This window comes from Exophiala spinifera (assembly GCF_000836115.1).
Source record: "Exophiala spinifera strain CBS 89968 unplaced genomic scaffold supercont1.7, whole genome shotgun sequence".
Taxonomy (NCBI): Eukaryota; Fungi; Ascomycota; class Eurotiomycetes; order Chaetothyriales; family Herpotrichiellaceae; genus Exophiala; species Exophiala spinifera.
The window spans coordinates 1,184,106-1,204,239 of NW_015622519.1; the positions used below are offsets into that span (position 1 = coordinate 1,184,106).

Consider the following 20,134-nt stretch of genomic DNA (forward strand, 5'->3'; position numbering starts at 1 on the left):
GACGACCTGGATTGATCATCGCTGCCGCCGCCGCCGTCGTAATCATCTACAGATATTGATGCTGGTGTCAGGGGAGGCGGGATGTGGAGAGTCGTGAGAAAGGTGACGTCCCTGGGCCAGTTCTTGGGTAGAGGGGTAGATTGCCGTTGAGGCATTGACACATTGTACGTAAAAGCACAGAAGTACTGCTAAGCAGTACGAGATCTCATTGTACCTGATGAGGTGTTTCAAGGCAAGGCAAGGCCCATGGGATGAAGCTTTGTGTGTGTGTGTATGTGTGTGTGTGTATGTGTGTGTGTATGTGTGTGTGTGTATGTGTGTGTGTGGTTCTTCCAGTATTCGCTGGCAAGGCTGCGCTTTACCTGGAATGGCGCCCTGTAGCCTTGTTTCTAGGCGAGCCAAGCCTTAAAGCAAAAAGTACAGTACAGGTTTATGCTTACTGGTTCTACAAAAGATGCACGTACAGAGTAAGACTCGCTTGAGCATCGGATGAACGGGGCTTCTCGCCGATCTTTGTCAGGACATTGTCAATTCGAGCGAGGACTGCGACACATGCCCTTCGAGAATTGCCTATCACGGTGTTTACCCCATCTGATCCCAGCGGAGACTTGATCGCCTCATCATCAAGAAAGGGGGGTGCGCAATGTCTCGTCTGCCACAGGGTTTGCCGACCTCGACAATCATCTGCTCAAACGAGTCCCCGCTCACTTTTGTGCGAGACTCTTGGCTCCATCCTCAACTAATGCGCCACTGGAGACTTCAGGTTGAACAATGAAGATGATTCTCGCAGGTCGGACATCGCAGCGAGGACTGCTCGGCCATCTGACAGTCACATCCTCGGTGCGAGGACGCGAAGAAGGATTGCAGGTTGTTAAGGCCTGATCTCGGCTTGTGGCGCCATAGGCGTTTCAGGTGGTTTCTAGTCTTCTAGACCACCAGGATCTTGAGGTCGAGGTCCCGGTCTAGCCGCATTATCTTTGGGCGGGGAAGCTCTACAAGCAAAAGAGAAAGTCTGTATCGGCGCCTTATCAACCCGCCACCACGACGAACCGTTCCAAGCTTTGTGGCCCCAAAACACGGCACGATAGTGTGTTTTGGTTTTGGCCTTTCAAGTCCCCATTCAGCAAAACAATTTCCTCGCTCTGACTTTCGCTGCATGAATGAACCCATCGACCTCGAAAGACACAACAGGGAGCACCAGCGAGATCTACAGTACCAGGGGTGTCGCGACATAATCCACGATTCACAGTAAAGCACGGCAAGACAGCATGTCAACTCAAAAAATCCCCTCCACCTGGCCACGAACGAATAATTCTTCCATTATTCGAACGGTGTACTTCGCGATGCCAACTCCACCTTATCACTTCGACCTCCTCGCTTGCGGGATGCATTCCGAACCATAGCGTCCTGGAAGCCGAGGCACAACCGTTCACCAGCAAGTCGGACCCCAATCAAACACATGGCTTGCCAACACCCCCGTGCCTTGGTTCTGACCGGAGAGATTGCTAGCTTCAGGGCTAATTTTCACTTTCCCCCCTGTGGCTCTCCTCCACGTGCCTGAAATGGCAATCGAGCGTTTGAGTTGTCCCATGGCTGCCCTGACGAACGCTCCAGAGTCTGATAGAGTGCTTTATACTCACCAGGATGGGCTAGGAACTTAGTCCAGACAATTCTGGAACATGCAGAGCTCTTTCTCCCGGCACACCTCTGCCCACTCATTGGGGCCAAGGGCATGGATCCTTCGTCCGGACCAAAAAGAAATATGACAGGAACCTAACTTGCACCACTTCGCTGGTCCTGCTGAGGATCTTTCTGCGTTCGACATTCGACCTCAATGCGCTTCTGAGGTCAACGATCACGAGAATGAAGTTATTGACTGCCGGTTTTGCCTTACTCTGCTTTTCGCAGACCGTCCTTGGCCAGTCGTTGGAATTATCCGATTGTGCAGTGAGTGTCGCGCCCCAACAGACTCACGTCGTCCAGCAAGACTGACAGCCGCCACAGGACAACTGTATCTCTGATATAACACACCAATCCTCGGCTTGTCGGTTTGGCGTTCAATGCTTTTGCAGTGACAATGACCTCTACAAGCTTGCGCAAGATTGCTGGCAATCGAATTGTACGATTCGTGAAGGCTTAAGTGAGCGGTATCAATAAGCCTTGTGGCTCACATGATTGACCTTCGCAGCTGCGCAAAACATTACATCTATCAGTTGCAACTTTCCCGACCGTAATCGAGGCCCGTTGAGCAGCGCGATCACGTTCACCTCGATGGCCATCGCCCTTCTTTTAGTTGGAGTTCGTATCATCAACCTGTCTCGAGACTTCAGCATGCTTTGGGGATGGGATGACCTTGTGGTCGCTGTTGCTACTGTGAGTCGAGTCTGTTGTTGTGGAGCACCAAGCTGCAAGGCTGACGCCGCATTAGCTTCTGATGATTGGAAATGCAGCATGCAATCCTATTTGTGAGCTTGACGACATGTACAGCAAGGCATCACTGTTGACGTCCTTCTAGCGCGATCTTACGGCTATGGCCGCGATACATGGCGACTACCATTCGACCACACAAAGACTGTGGAAATGGTAAGTCGCCTTCATGCCATCGTTTCGAACCCCCTAATCGCTGATCACTTTGACAGTTGTTCTACATCGGTGGAGTCCTCTATGCAGTCGGTGTTGCTGCTACCAAGGTCGCTTTCTTGCTGTTCTACATCAGGCTCTTCCCTTCCCCAGCACTTCGCCGCGTCGCTCTCCCACTACTTGCGATCACATTGATACATGGTCTCATATTCACTTTTCTGTTCATCTTCCAGTGTAGCCCGGTATCTTATGCCTGGACACAGTGGGACGGAACAGGAAAAGGAAAATGTCTCAACTTCGATGTCGGCGCTGTTCTGCATGCCATAACAAATATCATACTGGACTTCCTGATCTTCGCCTTACCTATCAGCCAACTTTGGAAGCTGAATCTCTCTCAGAAGAAGAAAATCCAAGTGTTATTCATGTTTGGCGTTGGGTTCTTGTGAGTTCAGTCGAACTATTACTAGGTGACTATACTAATGCATACGTAGTGTCACCCTTGTGAGCATCCTGCGTCTTTGGAGTTTGATCAGCTTGAACAACACCTGGAATCCGACGTGTAAGGAAGCCCTCCTCGAGTACGTCTTGTTCAGTTTTCTAACAATACGACACGTGCAGGGGACTTCGTGCCGCTCGGATACTTCTCGGACTTGGAATTCAATGTTGGCATTGCTTGCATTTGCATGCCGTCTGTCCGTGTCGTGTTGAGGCATTACTTCCCAGGATGTGGTCTGTCAACCACCAATCGCGACCGAACAGCGTCTGATCATGACGTTCAAGCCCGACGAGTCAATCTGACGGATACAAGTAACGGCAGAAAACTGAAATCATTCGTCTCATCGAGAGGTGCTGTAAGAGATGATTCGTCCGATCAAGTCGAACTATTCCAGTACAACCCTACTGTTGCCACGAGCGAAGTGAACGATTCTCATGACCATGGAACTCGTTCTGGGGCATCCAAACCACTACCCCAGCCCAAGAGAGCCCACATTGCAGATGCAGTCAAACACACAGCATGGAGCAGTGAAGGAAAGTGAAAAAGACTGTGCTACGGGAAATAAATTTCGCACTCTGCTCGATGTACAGGATATTTCGATTCAGACAAGCCGTTTCGATGATCTTTGTTTTCAAAGGAACCAAGAACAAGGTCGAAGAAACTGTCAACGCTGCTCACTCATATCACCGTCTAAACAAGCGAAGCCAGTACCAAGCACTAGCTGCACACGCGGCAGGTAAGATTACAAGCTTATGACGACCTTCTTCGCACTGACGCCTTGCTTCAGGATGTCCATTGCTCTCTGTGCGTTCTCGAGGCCATGCCCTACGACCTGCGGCTTGGGTGCTGGAATGAACCTTTCCTCGGCCAGAGCTTTGGGGAGATATCCTTCGTATATCATCGGGCCAACCTCGTTATGTATCACCGTGTATCCATCGACAAGGCCAATACGGATGCCGTGGCGCTTGGCCTTGATCCACAACGAGATCATACCCGTCAAGTAGGTGAAGACGGTCTGAAGCACAACAAAATGTTTCGGAGTTGATTCTGGCATTGGATAACTGATCATGGTCAAAGCTTTGTCTCCCTTGCAAGCGGCAAGAACGTCGAGACACTTGTGAGCTGCACCGTAGCCGATGGACACGGCACCAGCGGTTAACCTGCCTCTGAAAGCGTTCTTGATGTCTCTGACCACGGTGTTGCTCTTATAGTCAAATGCTTGTACTGCACCAAGGCTTTTGACCAGTTCAAAGTTGCGTGGAGAACATGTGGTGATGACCTCATAACCGGCCGCTACGGCGAGTTGAATTGCGTTGCACCCAACGCTGGTTGAGCCACCCCATACAAGAACTGTTTTGCCCGTGGACTTTGCTGCGGGCACAGAAGGATGCTGCAAAGCCAACTGGTCCTTCTGGAACAAACCGGCTGCTGCTGTGTCAAGGCCCAGTGGAATTACCGAGGCTTCTTCGTATGGAAGGGCGTCTGGGATATAGGACACCATGTGCGACAAAAGGACCGTATAAAGCTGAAAGCCGCCATACGCGGACGAGTTGATCGTCTTGTCGGTTGCAGCAGCGCTGCCAACAACACGGTCGCCTTTCTTAAACCGTGTGACGTCCTTGCCGACCTCAACGACTTCTCCTGCGACATCGAAGCCGAGGATTGCAGGGTATTTGAGATGCCCGTAGATCAAACTGCTGTCTTGAACGATGTGATCGACAGGGTTGATTGCGACGGCATGCGTTCTGATGACAATCTCGCCTAGTTTTGGACTAGTGTAAGGAGCTGACCGGACCTGTAGCTCTTTCGCATTTCTCTCAACGAGATATGCAGCTCGGTTCGAAGGTGTGGTTGACATGATGTGGACGGTACAGATACTAACGCAGCAAAGATGGCTGATAGCTGGGATGCAATCTTATAGACACTTCTCGAAAGAAAATTCCCCTGTGATCGGCCATGTACACGTAGAGCATGTCACGTTTTATATCTTATGACTCGTACTGGATTTGTAGGTGCTGAGTTGAGCCGTTTTTTGATGTGGTGGACCATCCGACCGTCCGACCGTCCGAGGCTTTCAAATGTGTCCTTGATCAATTGATGGCCCAACTAAGCAAGGTCGGAAAATTTGCTAGGTAAATATACTTCATCGGATTGTCTTCAATACCTACCTAAGCAGTTACGTAGGTGGTGGCATCTTCTGGACTCTATTGCTTCGTTGGAAACTGGGTAGTAGGTACATGGAAACCGGCCGACTTGAGGTGCGGGACACAAGGCTGCGCAAGGCTGTACGAATACGGCTCAATGGCGCACTAATCTACTTCGGGAATAGTCGGTTGCGTGGTTGACCCGGCACCTCCAGTGATGACTCCAGCTTCTTGTTGCTTTCCCCAATTATCACGACATCGCTCACGTCAACTTGGACCTTTTCGTGTCCCTCGACAACAGAACTTCCATCTATACTGGGAGGTTCTGGTTTATCATGGAGTCCCAGCTTCCCGAAAAGGAGGACGACGTGATGCTGGAACAGGTGCCGCTGATGCAGGACGAGGAGAGTCACAGCGCCAGATCACCATCTCGGCGCAATGCTTCGATTCTCAAGGCCGCCTTCGCTGGCGTAGGGCTTTTGCTCGTCTTTACGGCTCTGAATTTCCACAGTCACTCTTTTTTTCGATCAGTAAGCCTTCCGAGCTGTATGAAAGGTCTGCTGGCACACTATCTATGATTATGTAACGGACGGTTTGCTGACCTATTTCCTATGCTTAAGGGCTTCGAAAGGCACATGGTTCGGCTGGCTCCGATACTTGTCTGACTCCGGCGTGCGTACATGCTTCGTCCGAAATATTGTACAACTTGTCGCCAGACTACAAGACCATCGACGCATGTACCGACTTTGAAGAAATGGTCTGTGGCGGATGGAGGGACCGTCATGACTTGAGACCAGATCAAGGTGACGCCTTTACTGGCACCATCATGTCTGAGACTTCTCAGATGCTGTTACGCCATATCCTGGAGGCTCCTTACCCAGATTCTCCCACGGTACGTCATGCCGGACCGTCATGCCACTTCGACGATCAAGTGCAGATTTTCTGTGGATGTCTGGTCAGAGCTGACGCCAGGACTAGCAAGCCGATTTCTCACCAAAATCGAACCACGTCACGGAATCCATAGACCAAGAGAACTTTGACAAGCTTCAAACAGCTTACAATGCTTGCTTGGACGAAGACACGATCAAGAGTCGTGGTGTTGCCCCATTGATCGATATGCTTAATGAGACAAGTCACAGGCTGCTATCTAGATCTGCTGAAACAGAGAAGCCATTGACAGAAGCCATTACTTATCTTGCCAATCTGGGTATAGCAGCGTTTGTGGCAGCCGGTACAGGCGCGGACGACCGGGACCCCGATACCGTGGTTATCTCAGTTGCTGCTCCTTATTCGATTGGACTTCCTGCCAAAGAGTTGTACACGGACGAGAAAATCACGCAGAAGTATGAAGAGGCTGTGTCACAAGTCATGTCTGCTCTCTACCCTGAGAAAGCCACCAAGATCGATTCTCATAGTCTTGTCGAGTTCGAGAAGAAGCTTGCTGCAGCATCGCCAGATGCCGAAGACCGAGACGATGTCACAGTTAGTCCTCTCTTTGAGTGGATGAATCATGATACTGATGTACCCTGCAGAAATACTACAACCCAATGTCACCTGGAGAGGCGGATAGACTAGTCCCCCAAATCAACCTCTCCAGCATCCTAAAGAGCCTTGTCCCTGAGAACTATGGTTTCGACCGAATCATCGTCATGGCTCCGCAGTATCTAAAAGATCTCAGAAAGCTCTTGGACGACACCCCGAAGGAAATCTTGCACACCTACATCTCCTGGAAAGTGGTTCAGACATTCAATGGTTACATCGAGGCGGATGCTCTTGTTCCTTATAAGCGTTTTCAAAACGAGTTACAAGGCAAGGTACGTGGTGGGGAATCGGCTGTCGATCACCAGAGACTAATATCAAACAGGACCCCGATTCGTCGCCTGAACGTTGGAGGAAATGCGTCAATCACGTCGATGGTGGTGTTGGTTGGCTTCTCAGTCGTTTTTTCGTTGAGAAGGCGTTTTCTGCAAAAGCCAAAGCCTTTGGAGACCAGATTGTGTCAGACATTAAGGACCAATTCATTGAGAAACTCAAAGTCACGGACTGGATGGAGAAGGAGGTCGTCGATCTTGCCATAAATAAGGTACACAATATCGTCCAGAAAATTGGATATCCTGACAAGGTGAGTTCAAAGTGGCGACTGTGGAGAGTCTGTCTGAGTCAAGACTGATGTTCCTGTACAGAGCCCAAATATCTTGGATCCCGACACCCTGCATGACTACTACAAGCCCGTCAAAGTCAATGGCTCGACGTTTTTCGAGAACGCTGTTTCCATGAGACGATTGGAAGTACTCAAGGAATGGTCGGCACTTGGTAAACCGGTCGACAGAGACCAATGGTATGTTTTGTTTATGTGTCAATTATAATTCTCCCGTTCAAAAGGATTGCGTCTTCATTGTACTGACTTGACACGACACAGGGACATGACAGTTCCAACGGTGAATGCATGTGAGTAACACTCTATAGTTCCGGGTTGGTTGATGGTATATGATTGATCATGTGCTAAATACGCTCACACAGACTACAACCCACCGGGTAACGAAATCGTGTTTCCGGCCGGCATAATGCAATTCCCCGTCTTCGACGTCGATGTGCCTCAGTACCTCAGCTACGGCGCGTTCGGATCGGTCAGCGGGCACGAACTCTCGCACGCCTTCGACTCGACCGGGCGCCACTATGACGACAACGGCAACTACACGGACTGGTGGACCGACAAGACGGTGGCCAACTTCAAGGAGCGCGCCGAGTGCTTCGTGGACCAATACCACAACTTCACCATCGAAGGCCGCGACGGCAAACCCTTGCACGTCAATGGGAAGCTCACCCTGGGCGAAAACATTGCCGACGCAGGTGGCGTCGCGGCCGCCTTTGCCGCGTGGAAGAAACGATCCGCGGCCGAAGCCTCCGCTACCGCACGCTCGCCCCGAAGCCGAGGCCAAGATCCGAATTTGAACTTGCCTGGTCTCGACTTCTTCACGCAGGACCAATTGTTCTTCGTGTCGTATGCGAATTGGTGGTGCGGCAAGACGCGCAAGGAGACGGCCATCCAGAGAATCTACACCGACCCTCATTCTCCGAAGTGGGCGAGGATCATTGGGACCATGGCCAATTCGAGGGATTTCAAGGAGAGTTTCAAGTGTGAGAACAAGGAGCCCGTGTGTGAATTGTGGTGATTTTTGGGGATTTTCTGTAGGGAGAATGGGTTGGGTTGATGTTGAGCATGGATGAAGAAAGCACCACACCAAAAAGCTCAAAACGAACCAACTTTCTGTGTAATTCTGTATGGTACAGTGTCATGTATAATCACTCTGAAAAAAAAAGGTCGGGAGAAGAAGGAAAAGGGGGGCAAATGGATCAACTCATTGCCGTAGTGTCGGTGACTGAGTGCCTATTGTCATTTCAATAGCACTTACATTGGCCTTCTACAGTGCAGATTGACTTCTCGTTGGCACTGATTTCTTCTATTCACATTCACACGGTGTGTAGAACTGCTACCTAAGATTTACTACCAATCGACACTTCCTTTGTACCAAATCGGACAAAAGCTGACGCGATACAGAACTTTTCCAGAGCGCCAATCTTTGAAAGCCTTTCGGACTCTCGATGTTCCTTTCCCACTTTATCTTTCTCTCTTTCTGGTAATAACATCAAAGTGTGCCCTTGAAACCTCTGAAAGTCTCACTGAGGCTTGTTCTGGTGCCATTGCGGCCCTTCGGTTGCTCCTTTTAAACTCCACTCTTGCTCCGATCCCATTATACTATGCGCACCCCCCCCCCTCCCCGGCGTTCTCTGGTATCCATCTCTTCTACCACTTGAACCTTCATCATGGATCGGAGTCAGGACAATGCCCGGGAACTCTGGGACTGGGAGAAGAACCAAATCCGCGTTTCTACCCCAGACCCGGAAGAGCTTAAGGAGTGGCAAAGGAATCTACCGTTTAAGGTCGAGGACGTCTTCGACTTCAACAGTGGCCTCCGGGAGGGGGATGTGGCCGAACCTCGCCCTCCACCGCCTCCGAAATGCGACCAACTTGACGAGATAGAAAAGGCGGCGAGCGAAGGAGACCTCTCCACGATACAGCGCTTATTCGATCAATTACGCGGTACATCTGCTGGCGACTACTGGATTCCACGGCAAACGAGCAGTCTATTCCGTGCAGTTCGGAATCGTCACACGGCTGTTGTCGAATATCTTCTAAGTCAGGGGTCTTCTCCGACAGTCGAACTTGCCAAAATCGCCGCCGAGCATAATGACACGGCTGTGCTTGAATGGTTTCTCAAACATGGATGGGATATTAACGAGCAGTTAGGATGGTGTGATCCCCCGGTACTTGGGTAAGTTGCGACCGTCAAATATTATCACAAGTCATCCTTTCTAATAGCAACAGATCAGTGGTTGAGAATGCATACTTAGTTACTTGGCTCCTCTCACACGGCGCAGATCCAAATGCCAGATGCGTGTTGGATATAACCCCATTGTCGTATGCCGTTCACTCGGCACCGTTCGACGTTATCAAGACGCTCTTCGCCCATGGTGGCTCAATTCATAACGGACAGCTTCTCCACTTTGCCGCCGGTCGTAAGCTGCCAGCTCGCCTCGACGTGGTGACTTACCTCGTCGACCAGGGTGCACCTATCAACGAGGTCATGTATCACCATGACCAACCTTCGACTGACTTACAATCCGGAGCCGGTCTCGGCACTCCCGTTCATAGGGCAGCTGCGGATGGGCACCTAGACGTCGTCCGATATCTAGTGGAGAAAGGCGCCAATCTCACTATCTTGGATTCTCGTGGAAAGTCAGTCCTTCACCGCGCTGAATTCTACAAGCGTCAAGAAGTGGTTGACTTTCTTCGTCACATCTTGGCGGAAAGTTCGAACCCGCCTGCATCGACGCATTCTATGGGAGAACCGGTTACTTCACGACAAGCCAACACGGGAAAGTTGCATTTACATCCACGCGAGAAAGCCAGCCGTATTTGAAGGCCTTTCTTTCCACTTCACAATCGAGTGGAGTGTTGCCCGCCCCGAAGAGTAGTAAGTCAGTATTGCTTGGGAGAGATTTCGGGATCAACAAATGAGGCTCAGGCTAGCGCTGGAAACACTTTTTTGGGGGGGGGAGGCTGGAGTATAGTTTGCCTATTGAGTTAGGTTGGAATGGAAAATGGCAAGGGGAAAAGCACCGTTCGGGGGATACAATATATATAGGTATAAGTATATCATCAAACCTCCATGAAATCACTCCTTACCCGGACCGTCCAGGCATGTGCAACCTCCTTCACGCATTCGGCCACCGCTACCCAAATTTTGGTCGAGCCTTGCCACATACATCTTGCAGCTTCTTTCCTGCCTCTTGCGGAACGAGGTGTTTCTTTCCGTTGAGCAACCTCTAAAAGTTTTCTTTCACAGGATGGTCCTCGCGCGGCATGTCCGATGCGTCCATTTCTTCAGCCCATCCGGGATTCGACGACTCGTCAGCTAAGGCGAAAACTTACAGGCTTCCGGCTTTCCGCATACGCCTGCGCTGTCCCCTTGCCGTCCATCATGCCGTGGCAATAAGTCTCTCCGACATAAGACCCCTTCACGCCGTCGGGCTCCAGTCTCAGTACGTGGCATCGTCCACAGCCTTGCAGAACACAAACAGAGTCACCTATTTCCGTGGCAGCGGGAACGAGGGCCACCATGCCTGCTCGTGTAACACAGAGGCGACGACCCAGACATATTCCGAGGGCCGCCTGCATCCTAGCTCGTTGGCTCGTCATGTCTGGGTCCATCGTTTCTCTGGCTCTCTCCAAAAACTCAAAATCAGCACGAGCACCGCGGGAGCTGACGCTGTTCGTCAGGATGCAGTCTGCCACAACTGTTGTCACGAAGACGCTCTCCATTTCCTCCCCTGTCAATTTGTAGACACCGTTTCGAGGGAGGATCTCACGCCATTGTTGGATGACGCTGTAGGTCGGGTCCTCCGTCTCGTAGGTGACGGACAACGAAGCGACTGTGTCAAGACGAAAGCCTAATATCTGCAGTTCGTCACCTGCGACGCTTGCTTTGCAAGACCAGCGGGGTCCACCAGCCGTGTAGAAATCACCGCCGGTAAATTTCTGACAGTGAGTGCGAAGCCGCCAGTCCGGTACCCAGGAGGAGGGGATCGGAGGCTGACAGATGCGGCGCTGCTGTTCCGTGTAAGGAACGAAGACGTAGCTCAGCGCCTCCTGGACGTGCATGACGTCGATGATGCTAACTGCGGTATTCAAGAAAAGGTCAACTCCGCTCTCGTTGTACCTGTCGTACCGGGGGATGATCTCGACATCCTTCGCCAATCCAGATATCGCATATACTTTGTCCCGAGCATCCGTGCATTCGGCAGAACGTAGCAGTGAAAGCAAACGGAGCAATTCGAAAGACTCTTCTTGATCAGGGCCCTTTCTTCTCGTCATCAGGAGGTATATGTTGCCCACACAGAACCTGTCAATCTGTATGATGTCCGTGAACTGAGGAAAATTCTGAAGTTCAGTTATCATTGTCACGACCATGCTGAACTCATCGGTTCCAAAATGGTGGTCACCCCATAAGAATGTTGTCCCGTTCTCTGCCGTGATTTCTTGGAGCATCCACCCGCGGCTCCAGTAGCGAGCCTTGAAGAGTGCTTCGAGTCCTCGCCACGCCTTAAGTGACCAATCGCTGTGGCTGGGCCAGATATCATGGTGTTTCTTGTAGATGTCGGCTGCCCAACCCTTGCCACTCGCAACGTTCTCCTTGTAGGTTGCGGTCAGGCGTGAGAGAAGCTGCATTGCACAACTGGCCTCTTCGTCGTCGGGGGGTGTGCCGAGCCAGGCCACGACTTTTGAAGCGCTCCCGAATATTTTGGTCATGTTTTGGACCTGCTCGCCCTTTTCCGTCGAGTTGGTTTGGTCGATGCACAGATAGTCGCACCACAGTCTCAGCCTTCGCTTGAGGCCCAGCTGTTTGGCTCGCAACGGCCATTCACGCTGGACGACACGTCTCAAGGCGTTCGCCAAGTTTCTCGTCACGTCCACCGAAGTATCGTCGACGATGACCTGGTCCGGGAAAGATTGTGGGATCACTCCATCGGCAGAATCGACCGTCGTGTCGTCAGGGGTCGGTGGTCCGAACCACGTGTACGAGATGGGCACGTAAGGGGGAACGAGATTGCCCGCGAGACTGTGCACCTCGGTCTTGAAAGACAACCGACCGGTCTTTTCATTGAGGTTTGCGGTCAGCAGCCTGAACCGGTCGGAGGATATGGGTTTCAAGGCCAAGGTAGGGGGCATTGCGCCGTGGGACTCGGTGCCCCTCCTGACCTCCCCTCGGCCACACAAGAACGAAGGGTCTTCTCCTTCAAGGGAGCTTATAAAATCATAGGCATACAAGCAGCGGTTTAAGGGAAACCCGGGAAAAATTGGTGGAGACCAGAGGAGGCTGGTGTGACAGACGACGCTCAAGCATTGTCACCTAGGGCATGGCATGGCAGGTGCATCGGTACAACAGAATATGATAAAGGGAAAAGAAAGAGTGGGAGGGATCGGGGTGCATGGAGAGGAAGATGGTTCTTATAAGCAAGGTCAAAAGCGACGACCCCCGTCAGGCCAACCAACCGGCTAAGCCTCAAATGGTCGCCCCCTAGACCGGAGGCGGGTTTCCAGCAAAGACTCATCGCTGCCATTGGATTTCGATGTCTATACGTGTCGAAGACCCACGTAAGCTGCGGTTCCTGGTTATGTCCAGTCATGGTCTCGGAGCCGTGAGGGAGCAGAAGGGAGTGTGAGGGGAGCGCGAAAGAAGGGGAAGAGAGTGGAAGAGAGCGGACGAGGGAGCAGTCGGACTAATATTTAAATAGTCGTTGGCAGGAGAGCAAAGTGACGGGGGATGAGTCAGCCGAATGGGTGCGAAGGTATACTCTTCCAGGATTATATATACCTACATCGGCACCTACATACCTCTAGTAGTGTCCTCGTGTCTTGCAGCATTTCTTCTTTATTTCCATCAAGGCTTCCCCTATGGAAATAAAATGGTCACGGTACCTTAGTATTTTATCCCGTGGCCTGATCGAAAAGTACCACCTTCCGCATTGCATACATAGAGTGTCGGTATTTCTACGTGATGATCCAATCTATGCTCGCAGGTGTTGTTCTAGGCCTCTCTCCCCCCCGTCATGGCCTGTGACACTATCCAAAAGTTTCGAGAAAGTTTGGCAGACTACATCACGTCGTCATTGCTTCCGTGTTCTGCTCTGTCCTCTCAATTTTGAATCTCACATCAACATCCCCCTTGCCAGGCGGGATGGGATTCGAATCCTGATCGAACAAGGTCCTCTCCAAGAATCGGACGTTGAAATCCCTATCCACCAGGACGACGGTCTGCTTCTGCGTGCCGTACAGACCACTAACACCCAGCTGGGGTCGTGCGACAGGGTCAAGTTCAGTTCTTTCCTGTCCAGGGGTTTGTGACATGGACGCGGACGGCGCCGGGCTGTTATTCCTAACGGGCGTATTGAAGCCTACGACGTCGACCTTTTCGCGCAACTTGGCAGCTGCCATCTCATCATCGGGGATGTTGCGCTGCGGTTGCTGCTGCTGCGGCTGCTGCTGCGGCTGCTGCTGCGGGCTGTCCCGCCTGCCGAGAGTAGGCACGTAGATGGAATGCCGCAGGTCCATAATGTAGGCTTCCAGACCGGCGTCGTGCGGCTTCCCTTGTCTGGGCAAAGTGTCGTGGCTGAGAAGGTCGAGGAGGCGGTGGATCAGCTGGTCCTCGTCGGAGGCGTCGTGCTCGACGTTGTACCGGATTGTGTCGAGCAGGAGCTCCTCGCCCAGCAGGACCTTTTTCCACGTGCGGTCGCCAAACGCCGCGTTGCTGAGGCCGACCGTCTGCACCACGTCGCCGCCGATCCATGGCACCTGGCTCTGGTCCTCGGCGCGGTTGGACACGACGGCCAGCTTGGCCCCGATCTCGCCGCACACCAGACTGAAGCCGCCCGCGTCCTTGGCGATGCCGGTGTTGACGACGTCGCGCACAAACGTCTCGACCGGCCCCACGTCCTCGGACAGGAACTGCTTGATGATGGCGCCGCGAGACACGGCCGACGGCGGCGGCGTCGTGTCTTCGCGGTAGTTTGTGAGCACCGCGATCTTGCCCGTGCGCGTCACCCCGAGCCACGTACCGTGGATTTCGCGGAGCATGTCACGACCCCCGAGCACGTGCGAGTGCGGCTCTGGCCACCATCTGGCCACGTCCGTCGGCCGGTTGAGGTACTCGTCGCGGTTGTCGATGAGGATGAGTTGGTATGAGGGGTGCGCCGTCGAGATGAGTACGATGCACATTTTCAACTTACTCAACGCAAGTGAAATTGAACTTGGGATACGGACAGGGCGCCACACACACACACACACACACACACACACACACACACTCACACCGCTATGCTGGGATAGTGGCAAATTTGAAGGGGTTATTTTTTCTGTTTGTTTTCCCTGTTTGGACTTTCTTGTTTTCGAGACAAGGTTTGGTTTGATGGCTGCGTGGTTCCCTGGTTGGTCCCTCGAGATGAATAAACCAAAAAGTACCTGGTGGAGGAGAGGATTGGGAAATATGAAAGTCAAGATGAATTCGTTTTCTTTTTCGAGGTTTAGGAGGCGTTTAGGGAGAACTGGATGGAACTTTCATGCGCACATGACAGTCGGTGACAATCTTGTACCACCTATCACCGCTTGCCACACGATCCTGCCTGAGACAGAGAAAGAGAGTCAATCACCGTACACAACAAGCTCCATAGCAGGACTTGTCCACGTCCTAGAGTCCGTTGCTCGTGTCAGACCTCTGAGCACCAATCTGAAGAAGCCAGCTCTGACCGCCAGCAAAGAAATGGTGGATCGAGAGAAGAGAGAGAGAGAGAGAGAGAAAGAGGGAAAGACAGGCGGCCACCGTGTTGCTGAGGCTTTGGGCAGAAAGAAACCTCACGTCAAGGAATGACAGAAAGAATACCGTAGCCTTTCGACTCGAGAATGACCACAGAGTAGAAACCAGTGTTTGAAGATGATCGTCGACTGGGGATGGACGTTGTTGCTCGCTATTTCCATGGCGTTGGCATGCAGCGAAGTGCACTTCAAGTAACACTGCTTCGAGAAAGAACAGATCTACGGTCAAGCATATAGCGAATCAATTCGTGGAACTCGCCGTGCCGAGGTACAGAGAGAACACAGGCGAGGATTAAGCAAACATATACTCCATGTGAAGTGTGCGTAAAGATCCCACGAAACAGATGCTGTTAACACGACACGCTTACTAGGTAGCTAAAGCCATCGCTAATGTGTATGTAATCTGTCATGACAAGTTCATTTTCTTTCTTCCAGACCAGAAGTGTCGTCGTAGCTCGTCAGAACACGTTCCTTTATTCGTTGACACGTTCCTGTGTGATGTCGGTCGGTTTCACGCTGGCTTTTCCAGTGCCAACCTAGTTTGATCCGACAGCCTCTGGAACCTTGTTCTCATCGAACCCATACTGTCCCTTGAGCTTCTCTACCAGGTCGATGTACCTCTTTTCGGCGTCGGCGGCAGACGTGCCTGCGTCGACTTCCTTTTGCCACGCCTTGTGCTTTGCCTTGCCCTGAAGGGAGAAGTCAGCGGTCCAAGTTCATATAGAGGTCCGTTCTGAATCCAAGCATGGCCTACCTTCAAATCAAACATTCCTGGCGCGGGTGCCTTGGAGATATCTTCGCCGTTGGCGACCTTGAAGAGGGCATAGAGCTATAGCAGCACATTAGCTGAGTCCAATCTCAAGAGCATCATGACGGATCTGCAAAAGAAGGGACGTCCGAGGGTGTGGACAGAAAGACGGTGAAGGCAGCAGATGGGATTCCATCGCACTTCAGTCCCCCTATTTTTTTTGGCTCCTAACGTTCCAAGTAGACTGCATTCATCCCTGATATTCGCATATCTTTTTTCTGCCATGGACCAGGTCGCTCGCCACCACAAGAACCAACCTCAATGGTGTAACAGGAATCAACTCACTTCCAGTAGTTCGTCATTGCTCGGCTTTGCCTTGAGCTTGCGGCTATCCTCGGCAGCTTTGGTGAAGGCGGCAGAAGGCATCGTGTTTGCTTGCGGGAGTTTTATACGTTGAAAGTGAGGGTGGAAACGGTGGTCAGGGGCTGCGGCTGTGAAAGGTTGTTCCAGGTAGAGAAGGGCGGTAAGATCTAAAATTCTCAGCACTGTCAGTTCCTGTGGTCCTTTCTGAGACTTTGGAATGAGAGTGGTAAGATATGTCGCACATACCGTGGCTGTGATATGCTGTAGAATCGGAGAAGCGTGGAAACAAAGAGTCGAGTTGGGTGCAAATTGGATTGAGACTCAACAACTTTGTTGATGAGGAACGACGTCAGTAGTTTGGCGGGGCAGAGAATAAATAGAGGGCCTGGGGAGCGAGTAACGAGGCGGCCTGGAGGGACGATTAGAGCTCACTCATTGCCATCCCGTCCGCCCGCCAATGTCACCGCCACAACAAACCGGGGTGATCGATCATGTCAAAGACCATTTGCTCTCATACTCATGTCTTTAGCCGCGTAAGCCTTCTAAAATCTTTCACGGCAGGAAGAAACACAGGCCCAAGGATCCACATTTCGAAGAGAATCAATTAGGGGTTTGCATGAATACATAGATGAGCATGAATTTACCAAGCGTCAAGCTGCGCCCAACAACGCCGGCGCTGGAAGTCACTTTCAGGCATCGAGTCCAATAGAACTGGGAGAAAAAAGAGGTTGCCCGGGCATGCCAAATCTGACACTGTCTTCACCCGGAAGAATATCACCAATCGACAGCCCATCCATTCTTGTCTAGGAACTCCGAACAAGCATTCTTCAATGCAACATTCGGGATCAACATATCATACTTGAGCGGCTGTCGTGTTAAAGGGTCGCATCCATGGGCCTTGATATGTCTGTGTAGACTTGTGCGCTCGTATGAGACACCGGTCGGAGTGACAACGGGATCGTGCATAACTTCAAATGTGATGGGATCAATCATCCAGTCCGGTACAACCTGTTTAGATCAGTCTCAGCAGCTTTCAGCCATATGGTTCGTTCGAAACATACCCTCTCGACTGTTTCTGGACTGGCAGAATTCTCAAATGCTTTCCTGATGTTCGCTCTTCTTGCCTCGGCTTCCTTCTCGAGCTCATCGATTTCCTCTTGTCGCCCGGTCTCGCCGATTTCTTGATTCTCAAACCTTGCTTGTACCTCTTGCTTGTCTCGCTCGAGCTGCTGGTTGAGCAGGTCCTCCACAAGCGCCAAAGTCGAATTCAACTCTCGTAACCGTGCGGTTTCCTTCGCCTGCCACTGCGCCTGTTTTGCCTTGAGTATAAATTGTCCAATTAACTCTGCACTGGAGTCCTTGGTTTCTAAACAAGTGGCGTACGCGTGTTTTGCCTCAGTGAGAGCCTCGCCAACATGCCGCTGGGGGAGGAGGGCTTGTGCAAGGTAATAGTGCGACTTCATTGCCTGGGCTTCGTGTTTGGGGCCATAGAGTTCGATCGCTTTCCTGGCGTCGGACTCAGCACCTTGCCAATCTTGGAGTTTGAGGCGTGTAAGAGCGCGGTTGGCAAAGACCTTGGGATCGGATCGAGAATGCTCGGCTATTCTGCCACGCTGTTAGCAATCACCATGGACCGCCCGGGCCAGCACCACCTACGCGGCGCTATATAACTCTTCGGCCTCCTTGTACTCCCCTGCCTTGAAGCGCTCATTGCCTTGTTCGCGAAAGGATAGATTTGTCATGATCGTTAGGAATGCGTGATAGGATCTAGGGACGTGAGATCTAGGTGATGGCGAACGAAAGGGAGTAAGTGGAGCAGGAGTGAACAAAGACGGTCACCGGCGACAAAGAGGAAGGCAGGACGGAACCCATGGTAAATAAAACAGGCGTTTGCGCGACCCTGCAACTGATCCAGTCTTCCCGTATCAGTGACAAGCCAGGCCTCAGAAAGTCATGGATGCTCTTCGATACATTTGCTGCAAGGCGGAGACCGCCAAGTGCGGAGCAAGTGAGCAGCCGTCGCCGAGATCATCATCCGCATCGACATCAGTCACGCTATGTAGCATTCGTACGAGTATTAGCAATCAATCTGCACCCAAAATAACACCACTGGAACGTCCATATGAGGTAGGTAAGATAGCTCAGATTCTTTCTACTACTTGAATTGGGGTATTTGATTGCTTCACAGCATAATTCTAGAGACGAATCCATCCAACCCCACAGACCGACGTCTATGAATCTCATAGTCTCATAGTCGTGTCCTCGAAGAAAAGATAAACGCCATCCACAGTATGTACATTCGCTAAGCAGATAACTTGTTTTGCATCACGTCCAAAAATACTTCGTGCCGTCATGGAGCCACTCAAGCAGCACCAGCTGTTGGGGTGTTTTGCAGAACCTTGGTGGGTTGTAGACCAGCTCGGACAATTCGCTCACCGGAGCTGTCTCGAGAAACCTCGCCCTTGGCCTCCATTTGCGCTCGTTTCCAGATCTCAACCTCGCAGCCACCACGAATGACACCGACTCTCATGGTCGACAGCAGGTTGTGAGCAGCGTTGCTGTGCATATAGATGCCACCGTTGAACATGGCAGTCGCGTCCTTGCCGATACCAGAGTTGATCATGGCCTTGCCACCGGGATGATCCTTGATAAACTCGGTCACATCATGCACGATACCAGCGATTGCAACAAGAGCACGGCCGTTCTTGGCTTGCTCGACGTAGTCATCCCATTCCAGCACCGGCAGCTGGTCAAGAGGAACACCCCAGTCGAGTTTGGCGCGCTTCTGATCGAGCTTCTTCTGTTGTTGCTGGAGACGGCCCTTCTCGATCTCGTTGGCACGGAATTGCTTGAGATCATAGGCAAGGCCGAGTTGCTTCCACAGCCAGATCGACCACTTGGTAGGATCGTACTGGTGCCACTCAATTGCATTGCGGTAGTCGGAGGGGAATTCGTGGTGGAAGTTGTGGTAGCCTTCACCCAGGGTGACCAGGGCTGTTATGACATGGTCCCGAGGAGAGTTGCGGTCGTCAAAGGGCTGGTCACCAAGCCAATGGGCCAGGGAATTGACGCAGAAGGTGGCTTGCTGAACAAAGAAGATGCGGAGGATGCCTGCATAGATGAAGCCGCCAAACCAGTCACCCCAGCCAAGACCAGCAACAAGCATGGGGCAGATGAGACCCATGAAGAGCACAACCTTCAGGTAGTTCTTGTGTTGCCAGATGACAACAGGGTCTTCGTTGAGATCTGAAATGTCGGTACGTCCGATTCTCTTGGGATTTTGTTTCATAATCATCCATCCCAAGTGTGAGTACAACAGACCCTTGCGGACCGAATATGGATCCTTATCGGTATCGGTATATCTGTGGTGTGCCCGGTGATCGCGTGCCCACCATCTGATAGAGCCTTCGACTGCACCACCACCGACAGCAGCAAGGAAGATTCTGAGGGGGAGGGTCGCCGAGTACGAGGTGTGAGCCCATAACCTGTGATATCCGGCCGTAATGCCCAACCCGGTGGCGAAGTAGTATAGAACAGCCCAGACAGCGGTCTTGAACTGGAGAGGCACCCACAATGCTTGGACGCAGCCGTAGATGGGGATCAAGACGATGAGGGTGACGTTAAGCCAGTTGACGTGTTTATACCAGTTCGACGTGGTCATGGGCGTCTCCGTGATGTGAGGCTTCTTGGGGTCATATTTTGAGTTTCGGTTTGGCTCCGAAGGCTTTGCCATTGGGCTGGGCGTGGAGGAAAGGTACTCTGGCTTGACCGCCAGGTCACCGGCAGCAGGCTGTGATGAGGGCATGGCTCAGTCGGTACGAAATCAACTGATGCCGGAGGGAATGGAAGGTCGAGGAGGATGGAGAGAAGAT

The 20,134-nt window shown here is 51.8% G+C and overlaps 9 protein-coding genes across 9 annotated transcripts; 3 read left to right on the forward strand and 6 right to left on the reverse strand.

Annotated features, from left to right (window-relative positions):
• Positions 1-2,271: 2,271 nt before the first annotated feature.
• PV08_09415 (uncharacterized protein) lies at positions 2,272-3,617 on the forward strand (the record flags this gene model as incomplete). The annotated part of the gene is made up of 5 exons (XM_016383733.1): positions 2,272-2,373; positions 2,488-2,583; positions 2,640-3,022; positions 3,072-3,139; positions 3,199-3,617. 5 exons carry the CDS (start codon positions 2,272-2,274, stop codon positions 3,615-3,617), a joined length of 1,068 nt encoding a protein of 355 aa, XP_016232356.1.
• A 201-nt stretch (positions 3,618-3,818) lies between these two features.
• On the reverse strand, positions 3,819-4,934 carry PV08_09416 (uncharacterized protein; the record flags this gene model as incomplete). The annotated part of the gene is made up of 1 exon (XM_016383734.1): positions 3,819-4,934. The coding sequence occupies one exon, from the start codon at positions 4,932-4,934 to the stop codon at positions 3,819-3,821; it is 1,116 nt and encodes a 371-aa protein (XP_016232357.1).
• Positions 4,935-5,555: 621 nt separating this feature from the next.
• Positions 5,556-8,393, forward strand: PV08_09417 (uncharacterized protein; the record flags this gene model as incomplete). The annotated part of the gene is made up of 8 exons (XM_016383735.1): positions 5,556-5,766; positions 5,841-6,112; positions 6,199-6,702; positions 6,753-7,034; positions 7,085-7,342; positions 7,404-7,558; positions 7,640-7,668; positions 7,741-8,393. The coding sequence occupies 8 exons, from the start codon at positions 5,556-5,558 to the stop codon at positions 8,391-8,393; spliced, it is 2,364 nt and encodes a 787-aa protein (XP_016232358.1).
• A 652-nt stretch (positions 8,394-9,045) lies between these two features.
• PV08_09418 (uncharacterized protein) lies at positions 9,046-10,202 on the forward strand (the record flags this gene model as incomplete). Its single annotated transcript, XM_016383736.1, has 2 exons — positions 9,046-9,554; positions 9,608-10,202. The coding sequence occupies 2 exons, from the start codon at positions 9,046-9,048 to the stop codon at positions 10,200-10,202; spliced, it is 1,104 nt and encodes a 367-aa protein (XP_016232359.1).
• Positions 10,203-10,693: 491 nt separating this feature from the next.
• On the reverse strand, positions 10,694-12,511 carry PV08_09419 (uncharacterized protein; the record flags this gene model as incomplete). The annotated part of the gene is made up of 1 exon (XM_016383737.1): positions 10,694-12,511. One exon carries the CDS (start codon positions 12,509-12,511, stop codon positions 10,694-10,696), a length of 1,818 nt encoding a protein of 605 aa, XP_016232360.1.
• Positions 12,512-13,441: 930 nt separating this feature from the next.
• PV08_09420 (uncharacterized protein) lies at positions 13,442-14,557 on the reverse strand (the record flags this gene model as incomplete). The annotated part of the gene is made up of 1 exon (XM_016383738.1): positions 13,442-14,557. One exon carries the CDS (start codon positions 14,555-14,557, stop codon positions 13,442-13,444), a length of 1,116 nt encoding a protein of 371 aa, XP_016232361.1.
• A 1,130-nt stretch (positions 14,558-15,687) lies between these two features.
• On the reverse strand, positions 15,688-16,325 carry PV08_09421 (uncharacterized protein; the record flags this gene model as incomplete). Its single annotated transcript, XM_016383739.1, has 3 exons — positions 15,688-15,840; positions 15,906-15,980; positions 16,245-16,325. 3 exons carry the CDS (start codon positions 16,323-16,325, stop codon positions 15,688-15,690), a joined length of 309 nt encoding a protein of 102 aa, XP_016232362.1.
• Positions 16,326-17,036: 711 nt separating this feature from the next.
• PV08_09422 (uncharacterized protein) lies at positions 17,037-18,004 on the reverse strand (the record flags this gene model as incomplete). The annotated part of the gene is made up of 3 exons (XM_016383740.1): positions 17,037-17,270; positions 17,324-17,867; positions 17,919-18,004. The coding sequence occupies 3 exons, from the start codon at positions 18,002-18,004 to the stop codon at positions 17,037-17,039; spliced, it is 864 nt and encodes a 287-aa protein (XP_016232363.1).
• Positions 18,005-18,624: 620 nt separating this feature from the next.
• Positions 18,625-20,067, reverse strand: PV08_09423 (acyl-CoA desaturase; the record flags this gene model as incomplete). The annotated part of the gene is made up of 1 exon (XM_016383741.1): positions 18,625-20,067. One exon carries the CDS (start codon positions 20,065-20,067, stop codon positions 18,625-18,627), a length of 1,443 nt encoding a protein of 480 aa, XP_016232364.1.
• Between the last annotated feature and the right edge of the window lie 67 nt (positions 20,068-20,134).